At 41.2% G+C, this 20621-nt stretch overlaps 1 protein-coding gene across 4 annotated transcripts in view; it reads left to right on the top strand.

Annotated features, from left to right (window-relative positions):
• Positions 1 to 20621, top strand: part of TRAPPC9 (trafficking protein particle complex subunit 9) — a 543073-nt gene that overhangs the window by 177681 nt on the left and 344771 nt on the right. For all 4 annotated transcript variants that reach the window (XM_074577903.1, XM_074577902.1, XM_074577899.1 and 1 more), the window contains one exon: positions 8822 to 8964. In XM_074577903.1, coding sequence (XP_074434004.1) covers positions 8822 to 8964 — 143 coding nt within the window. The remainder of the gene's footprint in view (positions 1 to 8821; positions 8965 to 20621) is intronic.

Genomic DNA, 20621 nt, shown 5'->3' with positions numbered 1-20621 from the left:
GGAGAGTCTCCTTTTTCCATTTGGGGGAAATTGGAATTCTGCCTTGATCAATTAAGTATTCCAGCAGATTTAGATTTGTGTAATGATTTGCATTTAGAGAAATGTATAGGTACTTTCTGTCCTTTCTTGGCTGTTTAATTTCTCCTTAAAAACACAGAATTTTTTTTTTTTAGCTAGAAAAAGAAAAAAGAGAGGTTTTGTGTCACTTGTAAAAATACAGAAAGCTTGAAGTATGTTTTGTATATCAGAAAATCAGACAGGTTAGCCGTAAGTGAAAAGACTAATATTCTCCAGTGAGAGAGAGAGAACAATGAATAGATCTTATTGTGCAAATTTGCATATCGCTACGCACTCATTCCATCAATAGTTTCATGTAAAAATTCAATTTATGATACAATTTACTTTTTATGAGCCATGATAAGGTGATTTCTCCAGGTAGAAAATTTCATATATGGTTCTTCGTGTGTTCCACTTCTGATCTTCATTTCTTATTGCAGACCTTTCTTGGGTAGCCTATGATTTGAGCTAGATACTAAAGACATCAGGGAGGACTAATGAATTAATTAGTAATTAATTAATTTTCAGTTTTGGAATAACACTGAGCTTGAAATAAACCTTGTGGGGTAAACGCTTGGTGCTCTCCTTATCACAAATGACACGCTCCGCTTCTCTTCCCAAAAATCCTTTCAAATGCCTGTATTTCAAGTGAGGTCTAAGTGTTGGAGGGAATGATGTGAATTCCTGCATGGAAGAAGCTTTGAACGTAGCAGCATCTGAGTCCCTGTGGTCTTAGTTTTGCAGTAACAGACCGGTCTGAAGAATCAATGCTAAGATGCGTGTGTACCTCAGAAACCATGAACTAGAAACGCAATGCCAGTGACATTTCGTTGGAGGTTTTTTTTTCCTTTTAGATTGGAGATTTTTGTCCTCCCGAGAAGAATTATAGGATTTCTAGTCAGTAGTTTCGCTGCTTTTCCTCTTTAGTGGGGTGGGGGTGGGTGTTTGGTTTTTTTTTTTTCGTTTATCCTCCTGAGAACAAGCGGGCAGGAGGATAGTCAGCGTCTGTACATAAGGGCACCTGTTGCTTCTCCCAGCACTGCTGTTAAGCCTTAGTTTTTTCATACAGACTTTATCCTTTAAACGCAATTTTTAAACAGACTTTATCCTTTGTCATGTATACAGAATCCCAGAATGGTAGGGGTTGGAAGGGACCTTCAGAGATCATGTAGGCCAACCTCCCCTGCCAAAGCAGGGTCACCCAGAGCAGACTGGACAGGAACGCATCCAGGTGGGTTTGGAAGATCTCCAGAGAAGGAGACTCCACCGCCTCTCTGGGCAGCCTGTGCCAGGGCTCTGCCACCCTCAAAGGAAAGAAGATTCTCCTCATGTTGAGATGGAATTTCCTGTGTTCCAGTTTGTGCCCGTTGCCCCTTGTCCCATCGCTGGGCACCACTGAGAAGAGTCTGGCCCCATCCTCCTGACACCTGCCCTTTAGATATTGCTCAGCATTGATGAGATCCCCTCTCAGTCTTCTCTTCTCCAGGCTGAACAGCCCCAGGTCTCTCAGCCTTTCCTCATCAGAGAGGTGCTCCAGTCCCTTGGTCATCTTCGTAGGCCTCCTGTGGAATTATGGGCTGTAGGCTCAGCAATGGGAGAAAGAAGGAAAGATCACAAGTATTTGTCTTGTTAGGCTATTGTAAATTCAAAGTCAAGAAAGTGCTAATTTAAATTAATTTTGATAGCCAAATGAATACATAGGCAGAGATGGGTGCATTGGTAAATGCCAGGACTGAATTTTTTCATGAGAACAACTCTAAACATAGACACAGTCTTTGCATTCACAGATTGGTCCAAAGACTGGAAGCTTGGTGTATTTGAGTCCCATCTTCCTTGGTTTCAGCTATGTAGGCATCTCCATTTCCCTCCTGATGCTCACATTTCCCTGAAAAATTCAGCTGTGTTCTATGTACTGCATTTCTGCATGAACCAGGTTGCTGGAGCAGCATATCCCATGTGCTTGTATTCGAAAGCTTGCAGTCTCTAAGACTCTGGACCTTTTCGGGTTTGGTCCAGCAATGCTTAGGCCGGATCATTTTGATAGTAAAGATGGGAAATTGAGGTATAGAATCATAGAATCATTTTGGTTGGAAGAGACCTTTAAGATCATCAAGTTAACCTACACTGACAAAACCACCACTAAACCGTGTCCCTCAGCACGATGTCTACGCGTCTTTTAAATACCTCCAGGGATGGTGCCTCAACCACATCCCTGGGCAGCCTGTTCCAATGCTTGACAACCCTTTCCATGAAGAAATTTTTCCTAATATCCTATCTAAACTTCCCCAGGCGCGACTGGAGGCCATTTCCTGTTGTCCTACAGAGTCACATATAGAAAGAGGGATAAAAAACGTAGTCTGACTAGGGCAACCCCCCCCTGCTCCGCTCTGTGATAACTGTGTGCTGTGTGGATGGGGATAACCCGCGCAACTTAGCGTGAATTCAGGTGAGCAGTAGGGCTGGCCTAAGGCAGCAAGGAGCAGAAGAGGGCTTGAACACACCATTTGGAGATGCGGTCTGCACCCTGAAGCATTACGGAGTCCCTGCGGGGCTGTGTGAGTACCGCAGCCCTGAGGAGAGCTCGGCTTCACAGCCCAGAAGCAGCGAGGAAGCCATGGAGGTGCCACCAGCGCTTCATCGCTGCAGCCACGGAGCCAAGGCTGGGGATGCCATCTGGGTCAGCAACGTTGGCACTCTGAGCACGCTTTGGGCTGGCCATCTCTTTGGTGGTGCGGGCATATTTATTGCCAGGGTTACCTGCCGCTGTTGAAAAGAGTGTGGTTAATTTGAGAAACTCATTTTCTCTTTGTTACTGCCAGATAATTTAATTAGTTGCAGTTAGGCAGCTGAAACGCCTGATCCCTGATTTATGTGCACAATCCTCAAAGCTCTTAAAAGAATTTAAGCATGGCACCCAACAGAAGAAATGGAGAAATTAATTTTGTAGAGAGAGGTTCTCTGGTGCCTTTTGCGAGATGGAACTGGTGAACTAGTACATTTTTATTTCTCTTTATTACTGATGAATATCACTGATCGCCCATCAGAGTTGAATATGGGAACAGAATGGTCAGAGAAGGAGAGGAAAGGAGAGAGACGGACAGAGAGTTTAATAACAAGGGGATTTATAGACTGTTTAAGGGAAAAAAAAAATAAATTCAAACCTGAAAACAAAAGGCATCCAATGAGAAGAGGGGCTAAAAGTAAGAAGGAATGGAATGGCTAAGCACTCAGGAACGCGTGGAGCATGCCCTGCTAATGCTGATTTGTGTGAGAAGCAGAAGAACAGGAACATGATGGGATTTGGGAAGAAAACGTGTTTACTGCTGGGCAAATAATTTGATTTATTTGGTTGGTTGGTTTTTAAAAGAAGGTATGTTTGAAGATTACACACGTAGAGCAAGTTCTATTTCAAATTTCAAGCCCTAGTCCTCAGAGAAATTATACTCCTTAATAAGAATTGTTTTCTATAAACAGTTCAGAAACTAAAATGTAAAGATTATATTCTGAATTTCTATATATTTAGTCTGGTCTTCTGTTTCTTAACGGGGAGCCTGCAGTGATACGTTCTGGTATTTCTTCACAGTTGTTGCAGTCAGTATCTGCCGAGCCTCAGGAGCAAACTGCCTGTAGCGAAGCGCTGGCATTTCGTCTCGTATTAGATGTTGAGATCTACTCAGTGTCATTTTTACTATACTGAGGGAATTTAGGAAAGACCTGCAAATGCAGCATAGGTGAGCCTTTGTTACAAAGTATGAATTGTTAATTATGGAAAACACTGGTAATAAATATTTCAGAAATTAATGTTCCAGTTTGGGGAAAAAAATTGAGGACAAAATCTTGCTTTGCTATCTGAAACGCAAAGTGCAGTACGTGTGGGGATGCGCTACTGTACGAATTGTTATAAAACAGAATCTTCTAGTAGCAAGATGTGCGGATTTAAAATCAGAGTTATTGCTGCTGTGAGTAAAATTGCTAAGGAATAAGGAAATAAAGAATAGAGAAACACATCTACTAAGCAAAATAGGTGATGTAAGAATTAAACCCTGGAGCTTCTGACCTGAACACCTTTTCAACTTCGTAAATTTTACAAAAGCAAAAATTTAGATGCATAAAAGTATTTTTTCAGCACTGAGGAGAAAATTACATGAACATTTTATTGATTGTTTACTCATTAACAACATATCACTAGAAATTAAGAGTTTCCTGACTAACTAATTCACCTACCCTGTATATCATTCTCATTGTTGGTAGTTTCTTTGTTGGCCGTATCTAATATTGATGTTCAGTTGTTCCTTTTTTTTTTTTTTTTTAAAGAAAAGGACTCTCTTAATGTTTCTCGTATCTTGAGGACTTTTTCTTAAAACCAGTCTAATCATGAGAGCTGCTAATATTAAATTAAGCTAATATTTTGTGTTGTTCTATGGAACGTTTACTTTCCTTTACATACAGCATATAATGATTACATTTCTGCAGGTAGATTCTTGCACCCTTGAGTTATACTTACCTTAACACACACTTGGTGTAAATGAATTTTTTAAGCTAAAATAGTGTTCTGCTACATATGACTTGGAACACGTTTTCTGGGGCAAAGCTTCTTGATTTTGATAGTCAGTCTACCCTCTACTTGAAAACAAGCATACAGGGTGGATCGAGCTCCATATTTAACTTCCCAGAACAAGGAATTATCTCTGTCTCTGCTCTTTCCCCCTTCATTTCTATGTTTCTTGTGTCATTAGGTATTTTGGGGAGATTTCTTCTCAACCAGCGGTGTTCTAGCTTCTGCATAAGAAACAATATTTTTAGAATTATATGGAAATTCTCTTTAAATAAAATCATAGAATGTGTTGGGTTGGAAGGGACCTCTAAAGGTCACCTAGTCCGACCCCCCTGCAGTCAGCAGGGACATCTTCAACTAGATCAGGTTGCTCAGAGCCTCATCCAGCCTGGCCTTGAATGTCTCCAGGGATGGGGCCTCCACCACCTCTCTGGGCAACCTCTTCCAGCGTCTCGCCCCCCTCTCTCTACTTCTCGGTAAGAAGTACTGTAGTAGTAGGTCAGTAGAAATAATTGATCTGAGTTGTAGATTGTAATTGTTTGAATTGGCGATTAAAAATCAGTACGTTGCTGTTCAGACAGAGTCACTGCTGAGGGATTGGCAGAAGGGTTCTGACTGTTGTAATTCAGTTACAAAAATTTAATGCCCAACGTTTTGCTTTTCATTAGTGGCATAGCGTTATTCAAATAGCAGTTCTTTTCTAATTTTGCTTTTAATTCTGTTATGAAAGTGAATATGGGAAGGATTTCCATGAGCAGATTGGGAGAATGATTTAAAAAAAAAAAAAAAAAAAAGCCTGGTACCTGCTCTATGCAGAAGATGTGTTTGAGGACAAAATGCCTGAAAGAAACCAAAACGGTAATTTTTTTAGAGTTTATCTGTAAAATATTTCTTGTCAATATAGCAGGTGGTGTTAAGGTCTGGTGCTGTTGGTTATGAGTCTTGTCACCTGGAACTTACATACAGAAACACTTTCATTTCCTTTTCTTCATCAATACAAGAAAGGACCAATGAAGTAGTAAAAAAATTATCAAGCCAACGACAGGTTAGGTTAAACACTTTATCCGTATTTTTCCTATTGACTTTCCAGAAAGCAACTCTGCTTAAAAACAAGAATCCCCCTGCTAGTCCGTAGCTATTCTGAATTACAGATGTGTTCGGTTAAGGACAGGCTTCTTCTCCTGGCTGCCTGCCCTCAGAGGCCGGCGCGCTCCGTCCTTCCGCAGGCAAAACGGTGGTTTTGGGAAACAGCGGCACCCTGCTGGTTCCTTTTTGGTCTGCAGTGATGCAGTTGGGAGAAATCTAATAAATCCTATTGGTATTTGTAAAGATGAACAGGATCTGGAGCTCAGTCTGGTATTTGTGTAGGTTTGAGTGGAGTAAGTATACAATATTATTTAAATCAGGGGCTGTAGCGTTGGGACCGTTCTTCTCTGCGGGTGCTGCGGGAGAAAGCGGTAAATTGTTATAAATTGGAGCTTTGTAAAGATACGAAAGCGTAGGATTTTTTTTTTCTATCCTAGAGATAGAAAATCAATCTTTCATATTGTATGTGGAGTCCTCTCCAAGGTGTGTGTGTGTAGAGGCGTTTAAAGGAGATTGAATTTGTGTTTGTTTGGTGGGTTTTTTTTGTTGGTTTTTTTGGTTTGGTTTTTTTTTTACGTTTTGTTCATGTTATAGCAATAAAACTTTCTCTGATCACCTGAAGTCACCTGAGAAAATGATTTCCTTCAGTCATGCACCCCCCTACATCTACACCCCTGATGTAAAGTCTCCCTGATGTTTTATCTTTGGGCGTGTGTGTACGTTCCTAGGAACCCTGCAAATTATTGTGGCCAGAGAAAGAATATAGGTTTGGGTGTCCTGTGGCGCTCGGAGATCTTCAGCACCTCTTGTGTCTCTAGTGTTCAATGTTTCCAGTTCAAGCTTACATTTGGGTGAGAAGAGATGTCCTCCTGATGTCTAGAGTGATAGAAGACCGTTAGGTTTTCTTTTCCCTGTTCTCCAGCGTGGGACACGCGCAGGGTCATGAGCACGTTTCCTTGGATGAATTCCTCACTACAACAGGGACCGAGATTATGATGATGCCCTTAAACTCTCCTGCTCATCAACGGCACGTGACATTTTTTAGCCTTTTTCTGGAAGTTTTTCATTTGCAATTGGATGTTAGGAAGGGCTTTGCGTCTGGAATGATAATGCTCCATGTATTATATTTATTACATATTTAGCTGTAATTATACGGGACTGGGCTTAATAAAGCAGCCTTGTGCCATGGTCCTATGGAGCATAAACCATGGATCCATCCCAGAGTAGCCTTCCCAGGCATGATACTGAGTGTTACACCAATAATACAGAACATACATAACGAGAGTTTTCACACATAACCTAATGGAAATTGAAGTCCGTTCTCACGTTATGGTGTAAGTCGTCTCAGAGCCTTGTACTTGTGCAGTTTAGCTCTGGTTTTTATTAACTGGTCCAGATGGTTAATTGGAATGAAGTGTGTCTTGAATGGGTTTGTGCTTTTTTATTTTTGTATTTAATATTGATTAGCTTTCCTGACATAAACTTGAGTTCATTAACTACAAATTAGGAGTTGACATAAACAGAGTAGACGGGTACGTCCAGAGTGCCCAGTGTAGGTTTTTATTTGTATTATAAGGTGACTCTCATGAATTTTAAAGAAACTTAATTAGAAATTGGAGTTAGCCCACTTTTCTTAAAAGCAAGATGGAAACAGGCAAAACATTTTTGCTGCATGTGCGCGCTTAACATTAAACTCTTGGTTTGGGTACTCTTTAAATCACTGGATTGTGGTTATTTTAAGTAATTGATTGTATCTCTGTTTCTTTTCCTTCAGCCAGACTTAGAAACAGGATGGTATCAAATATAAATGTTTTTTTTTATAAGTAAGAAAATCCTTAGATTGTTCCTTAAAGCTTATGAAAAAAATTAACAGGTTTCAGAAATTGTTTTGGGCATCTTCAGTTGGAAGGGAGAGTACTTTTAACTGTCTGTGGATCGATGATATCTGTTAAATGTAATTGGTTTCCTGGATAAGTTGTTGACCTGAGGTTTGGTGGGTTTTTTGTAGTCTTCGGTTTTTTTTTTTTTTTCCTTTAAGTAAAGAATGAGCTAAAAGCCAATCAAAGAGGACATACACGTAGTTTCTAAATCTTTTTAAGAAATGGCTGTCCTTCTAGACATAGTCTTCGGCACAACATGGTAATGGCCACGTTTGGGTAGAGTTCTGCCACTGCCTTTGTCCTTGCCCTGAGATGTGGCAATAGCAGCGGCCTGGGGGCCAGAATAAGAGCTGAGAAAAAAAAATAAAAATCCACTGACACTTCCCAAATTCTCACCTTGCTTCCAGCAAATTCTGTTTCAGGAATGTAATGACAGAAGAGGTGGTGTGTAGTCTCTTTGGATGAATCAAATGTTCTGAGCTTGAACACTGATGCTGACACAGGACTGGTATGATGGGAAGCATCCCACATGCTGTTCATTAAGGAAAACACACAAAGCCCAAAATTTCATCAGGGAAGTGAAGGCTCAGTGCTACTGAGAGTAATGAGGGCATGAGAGTAATGCTAAAGAATCGTCCTCATTTTTAATATTTACTAACCAATGGTGTTCTATAAAATGAACATCAAAGAAAGACAAGGTTCATGCCCCAGATGAAGTCAACGGTGTTGGCTTGATCGATTCGTTAATGGAGATGTTTACAGTGACTGCTTAAGAGACCAGATGCTTTTGGTTTTGTATAATCTTTATCTGTCCACACTCAAAAACTTTAAAGGTTTTCCATTTGATTACAAAGGTAATGAAGTGGTGAATATTCTTCACGAGTATGAGAGAGCGTATCATTTAATAGATCCTGAATTCTTCTAAGCAAAAATAAGCTCTTCGTTTTTTCTGTGTTAAATGTGGTATGGAGAGGAATGAGAGGAAGGGAGGTCCAGCTGACTTTGTTCTGTACTCCTGAGTTTTTGTAAAGATTAGGGGGAAAAGCAACTGTTTACATAAGATGAAGTTATTTGTTAGATTGCCTTTTTTCTCGAGATAATAGAACGGATGGGTTAGGAAGGCAAATTCTTGAGGGCATAGAAACTTTGTTGGTGAATCACTTTTATGGTCTAATTTAATTGAACTTGTGAAATGCACAGTAATGAAACATAGCTAATAAGTAATTTACTTTTGTTTCTCTAGACGCTGGAAGCCATTTTGAATTTTAAGTACTCTGGTGGACCAGGGCATGTTGAAGGATATTACAGGAACCTCTCACTAGGCCTTCATGTAGAAGTTGAGCCATCTGTGTTCTTCACACGCGTCAGCACCCTTCCAGCAACGAGGTAAGCCTTGTTTTGACTCGTGTATGGTTTGACTCATTGTCTCCGTTATATTGGCTATAACGTAAAGACCATGGTGGAAACTTTCAATATCATCAGCAACATGTAAGTAAAGAATTATGTGAACAAATTTTCAAAATTCCTCATTTAGGAGTTTAACCTACTTTAACTGCCCTTAAAGCAATCCATGTGCATTGGACAATTTCTGAGATTCAAGCACTTTTTTTTTCATGATGGTTTATTTTACCAGGGACCGGATATCTCTTGTTTATTGTAAAATTTGATGACTCCTTTCTATATCTCTTCGCTGTTGTAGTGCGTTGTGCATTACATTGTTTTGTGTTTGTCTAACAGAATCTTACCCAAAATGCACGTGTAAATGACTGTCTTTGGATGTGAGGAGTAAATTGTAATCAGTCTCTCCTTTGGTGCTTGCTTTCTCTTGTAAGCCACAGAGTAGTTTCACATATCATCGTGAGTTTTAAAAATCATGGCAACACGTGATGGTGGTCAAATGCCATAATTACTAAAATCTGATTGCCTAAAATTCATCACCAACTGAGTACAATCAGTTTTAATAATTACTTGTTTTGATAAAATTGTCTTTATTTGCTGCTAAATACACAGTTCCTATTCTGTATGTTTTTATTAATTTCCTATTGCTTTAAATAACGGTTAAGCACATCGGCTTTTGCAAAAATGGGTTCTGTAAGTTAATGATTTTACCGATCCTTAATCCACAATTTTTTGTTAATGTAAGTTCACTTGTACTAGTAGTTAAATACTCTACAATCTTTAAATATTTTGAGATGCATTCAAACCCTGGCGGTTCCAGAGGTGGCCTTCGTATAGGTGTCATTCAAATGATGAATAAATGAGCTTGGGTTTGCCGGGAAGAAAGAAGATTGAGAGTGGGCTTTGTTTCAGTGCATAAGTACTTCTTGAGGTAGAAATATCGAGGAGGAGGAAATACTGTTTTTAGATGGAAGGTGAAGTTAGTGCAAGACAAAATTGTTATAAATTTGGACAGGAATATGCTTTTATTAAAAATTCCCATGTAATAATCAGCTACCAACTATCAAAGTAGCAGGATTATTGGAAAGAAAGCCAGTGTGCATAGTGGGAACCAGCATTTCGTTTGGTTTAAAGTCTGGAATTATTTCAGTGCAGTTGTGTAATACTACTACTAATAATAGTCGAGAGTGAACTTAATTGATCCAAGAGATTCCTACTGGCCCTTCGACCTTTTTCATGACAGACTTCAGAAATAAAACCCAACGACAGGCAAGACGGGAATTTAAGTCTAGGAGATACTGGGAGCATATTTCATTTTCAAAGGAAAGAAATGAGTCACCGGTATCAAACCATTGCAAAAAATGCCAAAGGATGGACGGACAGCAATGTAGCCTGCAAAACATGACGTGTTTCTTTTGTTCCTGCGAAAAATAGAAGTAAAGCCTCGAGAAAAGCTTGAGGCTTCAACTTGGAGAAACGTGGAGAAAAATGGACAAGTTGGAGAAGGCCTAGAGCAAGAAGAGCGGTAAAATGTGACTTATGCTAAAGCACAAGTTTAAAGAAACTCTCGGCCTTGCTGAAGCCAAAGAGAACGCTGACAGACGACTAAAGTTTTTAATTACATAAACGGCACTGCCAAGAGGATAGGTATCTGTTTTTCACAGCAGATGATACAGTAAATAATGACCTTTGCATATAGCAAGGGGATTTTAGGCTAGGCAAAGATAATGAAACACTGAAATAGCTTTTGTAAAAAATGCTTAAAAATGAGACAAACAAGATTGTTCAAACTGATTTTTTTTTTTTTTTTTTTTTTTAGTGAATAGATTGTGTCCAGCTCTTATAAAAGAGCCCTAGAACTGTATGGCTTTCTTGGTAAACAGGTTTGTCAAGCATTTTGCTGCTTGAAAATGTAGCATAATAGCCATCATTTTATTCTTTAGGAACCGCTCTAGTGAAATAAATGTAATGCTTCCAGCAAAGTCAGAATACAGTATCCGGGACAGCTGTTTGCAAAATCCCCGGAACCTTGTTAGTGATGTTCAGAGTTTCATCCCTGCAATGGCTTTGTAAGGTTTTCAAGGTTTAATAAATGATCTTTCTTTATCGGCCTGTAAATACCACGGCATCTACTTTAAATAGTTTTCAAGAAGATTCCTTATAGAGGTTAACACACTCAGTTTGCATTTATTATTTGAGTGCATAGTCCTCTTCATTCAGTGCCCCAAAAGTCCTCTCTACTCTGTCTGTGTGTACTTTTAAATGGACAGCACGAGGTCAGTGATGAGTGGTGTCCCCAGGGGTCCGTACTGGGTCCAGTCCTCTTCAATATACTCATCAATGTATCAGGAATAGTGCGGTGAGCCGGACTAGGGCAGTGATCATCCCCCTGCACTCGGCACTGGTGAGGCCCCACCTCGAGTGCTGTGCCCAGTTTTGGGCCCCTCACTACAAGAGGGACATTGAGGTGCTGGAGTGGGTCCAGAGAAGGGCTACAAAGCTGGTGAGGGGTCTGGAGGACAAACCTTATGAGGAACAACTGAGGGAGCTGGGGTTGTTCGGCCTGGAGAAGAGGAGGCTGAGGGGAGACCTTATCACCCTCTACAGCTACCTGAAAGGAGGCTGTAGAGAGATGGGGGCTGACCTCTTCTCCCTGGTGACAAGTGATAGGACAAGAGGAAACGGGTTCAAGTTATGTCAGGGGAGGTTTAGATTGGATATTAGGAAACATTTTTTCACTGAAAGGGTTATTAAACATTGGAATAGGCTGCCCAGGGAGGTGGTGGCTTCACCATCCCTGGAGGTGTTTAAAAAAAGGGTAGATGGGGCACTTAGGGACATGATTAAAAGTGTTTTTTGTCAGGGTAGGTTAATGGTTGGACTTGATGATCTTAAAGGTCCCTTCCAACCTCAGCGATTCTATGATTCTATGACCCGGATGAGGTGATGGAGTGCACCCTCTACAAAGTTGTTTGCTGATGACACAAAGCTGGGGGGGGTGGCTGACACACCGGAAGGCTGTGCCGCCATACAGAGAGACCTGGACAGGGTGGAGATCTGGGCAGAGAGGAACCTTATGAAATTCAATAAGGGCAAGCGTAGGGTGCTGCACCCGGGGAGGAATAACCCCACACACCAGTACAGGTTGGGGGCTGACCTGCTGGAGAGCAGCTCAGCTGAAAGAGACCTGGGAGTCCTGGTGGACAACAGGATGACCATGAGCCAGCAATGTGCCCTTGTGGCCAAGAAGGCCAATAGCATCCTGAGGTGCATCAAGAAGAGTGTGGCCAGCAGGTGGAGGGAAGTCATCCTCCCCCTCTGCTTTGCCCTGGTGAGGCCGCACCTGGAGTGCTGTGTCCAGTTCTGGGTTCTCCGGTTCAAGGCTGGAGAGGGTACAGCAAAGGGCTACAAAGATCTCTCTCATGAAGAAAGGCTGAGGGATTTGGGTCTCTTCAGCCTGGAAAAAAAGCCGTCTGAGGGTGGACCTTATCAACACTTATAAATACTTTAAGGGTGGGTGTCAGGAGGATGGGGCCAGGCTCTTTTCAGTGGTGCCCGGGGACAGGACAAGGGGTAACAGGCACAAACTTGAGCATAGGAAGTTCCATCTCAACATGAGGAGGAACTTCTTTCCTTTGAGGGTGGCAGAGCCCTGGCACAGGCTGCCCAGAGAGGTGGTGGAGTCTCCGTCTCTGGAGACATTCCAAACCCGCCTGGACACGTTCCTGTGCAGCCTGCTCTGGGTGACCCTGCTCTGGCAGGGGGTTGGACTGGGTGATCTCCAGAGGTCCCTTCCAACCCTGACCATTCTGTGATTCTGTGCTCCTTGGTTCACTGCAATGACTTCCCTCCAGTCACAGAGCAGCTTGTGTGGGAAGCTGCGAACCTTCCATAAAAGCTTCAAACACAACACGGCGCTTTTATTTGAAACCCTCGTGTTGGTAAGCTGCCTTTTTGTGCTGGGTTTCCCCAGCTGTGTTTTGTGTAAGATGAGGTTATCCTACCCCTGCCTCCTCGGTCTGTTCTCAGGAATTTACGCTGTGAGGGAAGTATTTAATCCCGAGATTTTTATAAACAGGTTGAGGTGCTAATTCAAAGGTAGAGCTTCTGCGTTGTTCTGCTGTGTACGGTGTCACAAGTCTTATAGCAGCAGGTGCTAGAAATAGTGGCTCCAGTTCAGCCAAGTGCTTCAGCTCATATTGTATGCATTTGCGTCGTTCTTTGCCTGTTCGTCACACCCATCAGCGTTTATGGCAGTGGAAACTTTATTTTAAGTGATTTGCTGATTGGAGATGCAGTTGAAGATGTGACTGCTTTTAATCAGGGTGCCTAAAAGCTTTACTGGGTTGGGGGGAAAATCCTTGTAATATTTAAATTTCTTTCAGAAATGGTTTATTGCACGTTCTGTCAAAAGGCTATTCAAATCTTTTTTTTTTTTTTTGTTACATTAGGTATACATTGTCCACTAAGTCATGAATGCATTTTGTTTTCAAGTATTTATTATCTTCTGCTGTTTGTTTCATACTATTAGTGATCGGTAACGCCATTCCTTTACTCCTGTGCTTCCCCGTGCTGATTCTCCATCGGAAGGAGAAGTCAAGTGTCATTTGATATTATGTTTTAGAGTGGAAAAATAGCAGAAATATGTCATCTTGCAATCTGCTAAGGATAAATATTTATCATTAAATGAAACAAAGTTTGTGTTTTGACTGTTGATCATCTCTGCCAATATCTGAGACTCAGTGACAGCAAATTATATGTTAAATTTTGTACTTTTACTTGCTCGGGTAAAATCTGGAATCTGGTTTCCTTTTGATTTACAGCTGAGATTTCATTGCTTAAATTCTATCTGAGGCACTGAGCTATTTTTGTTTAGTCATTATGAGAAACTTCATTTTATAATTTACCTTCTCAGCTGTCATTTCAGAAGGGAAGTTATCATTGCTTTCATTTTCTGGATTCAATTTTCCCCCTTTCTTTAATGTTTTTGTTGGTTTTAGTTTACATTTTACCCCAACAAAAGTAAGAAATAATAGCTTACTAGCTGCTGGGCTTAAAAAGTCAAAGCGAAATAAAAAAAATTTTGAACATTGATTCTTCCCTTAGGCGTTTCCTGAAAAAAAAAAACAGGAAAAGTGTTAATGAAATAATTTCTCCCCCCTCCCTGCCCCCCCCCGCCCTGAGTTGTAACATAAAGATTATGATTTACGTAAAAGTTTTCCGAACGTAATTGGTATTTCCTTTATTTAGCTGCTTGAGCAGATATGCATGGGAAATATCACTGCAACAGCTGGGGATTTGGGTTTGTTTGTTTTTTTTTTTTGTTTTGTTTTTCTAAATATCCAGCCAAAATTATGCCTTCCACTCATGCACAGGTTTCTGCTTTATAGGGAGAAGTTTCATTAACTGCATCTTCAGTGTATCTTAAGATGTGTTTAATCCTGACAAGAGGCCCTTTTAACCTTTATCCGTGCCGGTCTGTAGAGGCCTCGGTGGTGAGGTTGATGCAGCCCGTAACACGCTGCAGTGCCTAATCTGTTGCTTAATTCTGATTCAGATAGCAGCTCTCCTGTCCAAAGAGATGATGTTCTGGCAGTAAATGGATGTAATCTGCTCCGAGGTTTTTCACCGGGTGTATCAACCTACTCTCAGTCGGCTGCCTGCATCCAAAAAGACCGGTGGGACACCCTTGTGCTGGGAAACTGCCTCTGATCGTGTTACCTGTAATTCTTCATTCTCCTTGTTTGTGCTTGTCCGGAGACGGTTGTCCTGTGATGCATAATCAAGAACCTAGGTGTTCAAAGCACCCCGGGTATAGGGTATAAGAGATAATGAGTTAACGTTGAAAGTTTTTCCAGTCTGACCTATAGATCACTGAAGTCTTAAAGGGCTTCAGGGATCTACTTGCTTGCCTGTTTATTTACCATAAAATGCAGATAAATATATGTAGTACAATTGTATTCATTGTCTTCTATAATCAAGCATACCATGTTGCCATTACTGAAACTTGGTGGGATGAATCCCAAGACTGGAGAGTGGCTATTGATGGCTACAGGCTGTACAGAAGGGACAGGCGAGGAAGGAGGGGTGGAGGCATTGCCCTCTACGTCCAGAAATGGAAAGAGTCTGAAGAGCTGTCTCTGAAGAATAGCCACGAGCAGGTTGAAAGGTTATGGGTAAGAATTAGAGACCAAGGCAACAAAGGGAACCTTGTGGTTGATCGCCTGGTCAAGGGGAGCCTGATCAGGCCATCCGACCAAGGGGAGGCTGTTGACGAAGTCTTCTTAGTCCAGCTACAGGAGGCATCGTGCTCACAGGCTCTCGTCCTGCTGGGGGACTTCAACCACCCTGACATCTGCTGGAAAAGTAGCACGGTGAGCTGTAGACAGTCCATCAGACTCCTGGTGTGCATTGAAGATAACTTCCGAAGCCAGCTAACAGAGAGCGCTACCCAAGGGGATGTGGTACTGGACCCTGATGATCACCAATGCGAGTGGGCTAATTGGTGATGTCAAGATTGGAGGCAGCCTGGGTTGCAGTGATCATGCACTAGTGGACTTCGTGGTCCTGAGGGTTATGGGTCACGTGAAAAGTGAAGTCAGGACCCTGAATTTTAGGAAAGCAAACTTCCAGGTCTTCAAGGAGCTAGTTGATAGGACCCCCTGGGAAACTGCCCTCGGGGACAAGGGAGCAGAACAGAGCTGGCACATCTTTAAGGATGCTTTCCATAGACTGCAAAAGCTCTTGATTCCCATGTGTAAGAAATCAGGAAAGGAAGGCAAGAGGCTGGCATTGGCTGAGTCGAGACCTGTTGGTCTAAACTAAACCTGAACATACACAAGTCTATGGGACCCAACAAGGTGCATCCCAGAGTCCTGAGGGAATTGGCTGATGTAGTTGCCAAGCCACTCTCCATGACATTTGAAAAGTCATGGCAGTCAGGTGAAGTCCCCAGTTACTGGAAAAAGGGAAAAATTGCACCCATTTTAAAAAAGGGTGGAAAGGAGGACCTGGGAACTACCAACCTGTCAGCCTCACCTCCGTGCCTGGGAAGATCATGGAGAAACAGATCCTCCTAGAAGCTATGCTGGAGGACAGGGAGGTGATCCGAGACAGCCAGAACGGCTTCACCAAGGGCAAGTCCTGCCGGACCAACCTAGTGACCTTCTGTGATGGAGTGAGTGGCAACACAGTGGACAAGGGAAGAACTATGGATGTCATCTATCTGGATTTCTGTAAGGCCTTTGACACAGTCCCCCACAGCATCCTTCTCTAAATTGGCAAGGTATGGATTTGATGGGCGGACTGTCGGTGGATGAGGAATTGGTTGGATGGTCGCATCCCGAGGGCAGCAGTCAACGTCTCAGTGTCCAGATGGAGACTGATGATGGGGAGAAACATTTTAACAGGGCCTGTTGTGATAGGACAAGGGGTAATGGTTTTATGCTAAAAGAGAGTAGATTTAGACTAGATATAAGGAAGAAATATTTTACAGTGAGGGTGGTGAAACGCTGGCCCAGGTTGCCCAGAGAGGTGGTAGATGCTCCATCCCTGGAAACATTTGAAGTCAGGATGGATGGGGCTCTGAGAAACCTGATCTAGTTGAAGATGGAGCTGCTTATTGCAGGGGGGTTGGACTATATGGCCTTTAGAGGTCCCTTCCAACCCAACACATCCTATGATTCTGTGATAATTGATTCCTTTTCATAGCCCTAAAACTACCAGCGTGATTCTGGGCCTCAAAACAGTTCAGTTGCCAGCAGATTGTAGACTGCCAGCAGAGATGTGATGATCTGATCCTAGACCGCCAGCGGAGATCTGATGCTAACGGTTGAGTGTAAGGGAAACGTTCTGTTTACAGTTTCATGTGATACACCTCTTCATTTTGACATACTGTTAGCTCCAAGAAAGTCTGCTGTTGAAACCTGTACTGGCTAGATTGCCTTGAACTATCTCCTTTATATGTCTTGATTTTCTCAAAGGCATTATCTGCCAGTTTTGGCGGGCACTGTATGTCCTTCCTTATTGCCTTTATCAAAGAGCAGAGAGCGTGAAAAAATGCCAGAAAAAAAATCCTGCTGCACTCCACACATAAGAATTCAAGTCAGGAGTGTTGGGTGTGCTGTGAGGTGCCTGTTGGTCTCCTTGTGTCCCTTGCCGTCATGCCGTCAGTACAAAAGTGTCTTAAATAAGAGCCATCTACAAAGGTTGGAAAATTTTGGCCTTGCTTATTACAGAGGTGTTGAAATGATCTGAATTTCTAGATGAAGTCAACCCACAGTGCAACAGGGATGCTGCCTATGCTGATGGGCAATGTTCGGAAGCCAGATATGTAAGAATATTCTTACCTGTAAATTCTAAAATTTCAAGATGATGAAAAAGGTATTTTATTTTTTTTTTCAATTATCTGACGCGGCGGAATTTTTTTTCCCCTGTCTTAAAAGTACCATACAGCTGACGAGATGTCAGCTGCAGATCTCTCTTGGCAAGTGCAGAGGCTTAGTCTCTGTTCTTGTAATTGAGTCAGAGGAAAAAAAAAAAAAAGGAAGGAACTGCAGCAGGTCTGACACTGTTAAATTCAAAGTGTCAGTTCATCTAACTGTAGGTTCAAGTTAATTTTTCTTTGTATCATTAATATATATCCTTTAATGAAATGTTTTAGTTTTGTAAAGAAGGCACCAGATCATAATAAAGCCCCCACTGTGCTCTCTAGTCTTAAGGCCTTACATTGTTTTGTATTTACTGTTAGGATCCCGTTTTTCCAACTTGGTTTCACTCAAGTGTTTGGAGACTGAAAACCAACAATCTTGACTGTATTGAGGGTTCTCAGGAAATCATTAGTTTGGTGGGTAGAACTTTGGGTCTACCCATTTTGGGTCTTCCCATGTTTGGAAATCAGACATAATTTTCAGAATTTTCATTCCAGTTTCCAGCTTTGTTTTACATTTTCACTACCATAAATTGCAACACAGCCTCTTCCGCAGCCAGCTGCGGGTTAGAAATCCTGGGTGTTATATGTTCACAAATCTTACAAGGCAAAGAGCAAACAGCATGTGTCTTCAGCCATGTTCTAACAAACATTTTTGTTATGCAATAAAAGTGTTTTCTGAAACAATTCTTAGTGCTTTGGAGCTGAATTTTTAAATTAAATATACACATTTGCTATGTTCAGAGTGAGAGTCGACTACCTGCTGACAGGGAGCTGTTTCTGGTCTTCTCGTTCTCAGTATTTCAGTGTTCAGATGTCATAGAGCTTTGAAGGGTGGAGAAAACCTCTTGGTTGTGTGCTTGTAGAGCAGCCCGTTTAGTTTGGAGGAAGGCTAAAATACGACCTGCTTAAAATGAATGGATGTTTCTACATGGAGGAAATAATCAGTATTAAATTCACGGTTTCGTTTATGAAAAATGGTAATAATAAAAGCCCCTCAAAATGGAAACCAGGCAAATTCAACTACAAAAAAAGCTCTCATTTTGATCGATTAGACTGATTTAAAAGTTAGAAAAATCTGTCGAGCAATGGATTTAATAACCATTTTTTCATGTTATGAGGACTGGATGTCTTTCTAGAATATATTCTTTATTTATACACACGCCACTGAGTGTAATATAGGTTCTAGCGAGTCAGAACCCTTGACACGTGGGAGGTTACATCCAATAGTTAAATCATCTTGCTAACCTTAAGCTCTGCTAATTGTATAACGTTGCAGTGGGTTCAGGGAAGAGCAGCAAAAAGTGGCTTACAGATTGAGAGAATTGATTTTTGAGATCAAAATGTTAAATATGTATTGTTTCATGTTTGGCACATGAAGACGTGGGAACATAAATCTGCAAATATTTATAGATGTGCTGGGAACATTTAGCATAATTGAAAAGGTTTGAAACTGGGAGAAGTCAGATGAGGACAGTTCTTGGAATATGAGAAAAGACCTTTTAACAGTAAAATGGATAATCTGACTTAATCAGCTAAAGTTAGTCTCGAAAGCCTCATTTTTAGAGAATTTAATAAAAATGAAATTGAGTTAAAGAAACCCTATTGAAAACGCAAGAGCACCAACAAAGGTGCTCCAGGTGGTTGTTTTGCTGTGACGCTCGTCGTGTTTGTCAGGGCATTTTGGAGAACAGGGTTGTCAACTGGCACACCACGACCTGCCATCATTGCCAGCGCTTCGCTTCGCTTCGCTTCCCGCTCGCTCCTTTTGAGTAAGGAGGTTGTCTATGCCCGGTCAAAGAAACCAGAAAAGAAGCAAACAAAAGCGTGGATGTGAAAACACTCCGTGATTTCAGTTGATGGGGACACTGAGCTGAGTCAGGATGTAGATCATTTGCCAAACCCCCCTTAGCGTTTCTTGTTTAAACTGCCTTTAAAACTGAGCTCGAAACAGAACCGCAATAAGATTATTCACTGAAGTGAGCCGTCATTAGAGCGTGGCAGCAGCATCTGGTTTTTTAATAGCGTTAAATGTTACTGAAGAATATCGTCTGCTGTCGTTTCGGAGTAGATTGGAATAGCAATCACAATAACCCTGAAAGAAATTTCTAGATTGTGCTGTAATTGTCTCTTGCCTTAAGTTCCCGTGGCCCCAGTTTTGTTGACTATTTTTGGAGTCATAACTGTCATTGTAAGATTTTTAAAATACAGCATGATTCATCATGTCACTAACTTTTGTTTGTGTCAGATTCCGAATTCTGCAATAGAGGATAGCAGGCATTAATTTATACAATAAATCTTCAAGACACTGTTGAATTAACTCGATTTTCAAGAAAAGATTAAGAATTCTTATTTTTTAGTGTTTGAAATGAGTATTGACTTAGTTTTGCATGTTATTTTTTAGACCTTCGGATTATAAATCACCCAACTGAAAAGAACTTTCTCTGTAACTCTGGGTTTTGCATTTACAAACCAATGCATAGATTTTTGCATTACTTGTAAAAGAAAATCTTCAACATGAAATTTGTGGTAGATTGTTCTAAAGGAAACCTCACGGATAAATAAGGAAGATCAGTGAAATGGAAATTGTTTGCAGACTGTGATTTTGAGTGTTCTTTCACTTAGACTTTGAAACTGCTTAACCCAGGCTTATTTTCTTTCCATTGGCGGTCGAAATGACAGATGGAAAGAAGAGTAAAACCCTTTGAAGCACTTTTGTTCTTTATCCTAGAGTCTATATACAGCCCAGTACAGCTTTAATTTCATCTTCATTTGATTTGGACTTTTAACATAATGCAATAATTTGTATATCATTCCATTCAGAAAAGATAAATGTTGTGTTTGTGGTGTCTGCTGTATTTTTCTGAATAATGTTAGATTTTTATTTCCTAGGGAAATTAAATTTATATGATCACTTTAACTGTTTCCCCCTCTCCCCTAGGGAAATTTTGACTAGTTTCAGCCAGCTATGTAGAGAAAAGTTAAATATATTCCTGGACAGAGAAGAGATATCCCAATTTATGTCCCAGTGAGGAAAGGCAGAGGCATGAGCTCAGCAGTTACCTGCTCTCTTCCCTGCGCCAGCTTCCAGAAGAATCCATCAAGAGTTGGTTATTTGGGTTTTGCAGAAATGAGAAACTCCGAACTAATCCATGTAGTTTTCCTTAATGCTTGTGTATTGTGCGTTCACATCCATCAATCTATGGAGTAAAGCTAG

This window comes from Larus michahellis, chromosome 2 (genome assembly GCF_964199755.1).
Source record: "Larus michahellis chromosome 2, bLarMic1.1, whole genome shotgun sequence".
Taxonomy (NCBI): Eukaryota; Metazoa; Chordata; class Aves; order Charadriiformes; family Laridae; genus Larus; species Larus michahellis.
Note: the sequence above shows the minus strand (reverse complement) of the source record. Positions and strands in the feature narration are given on the sequence as shown.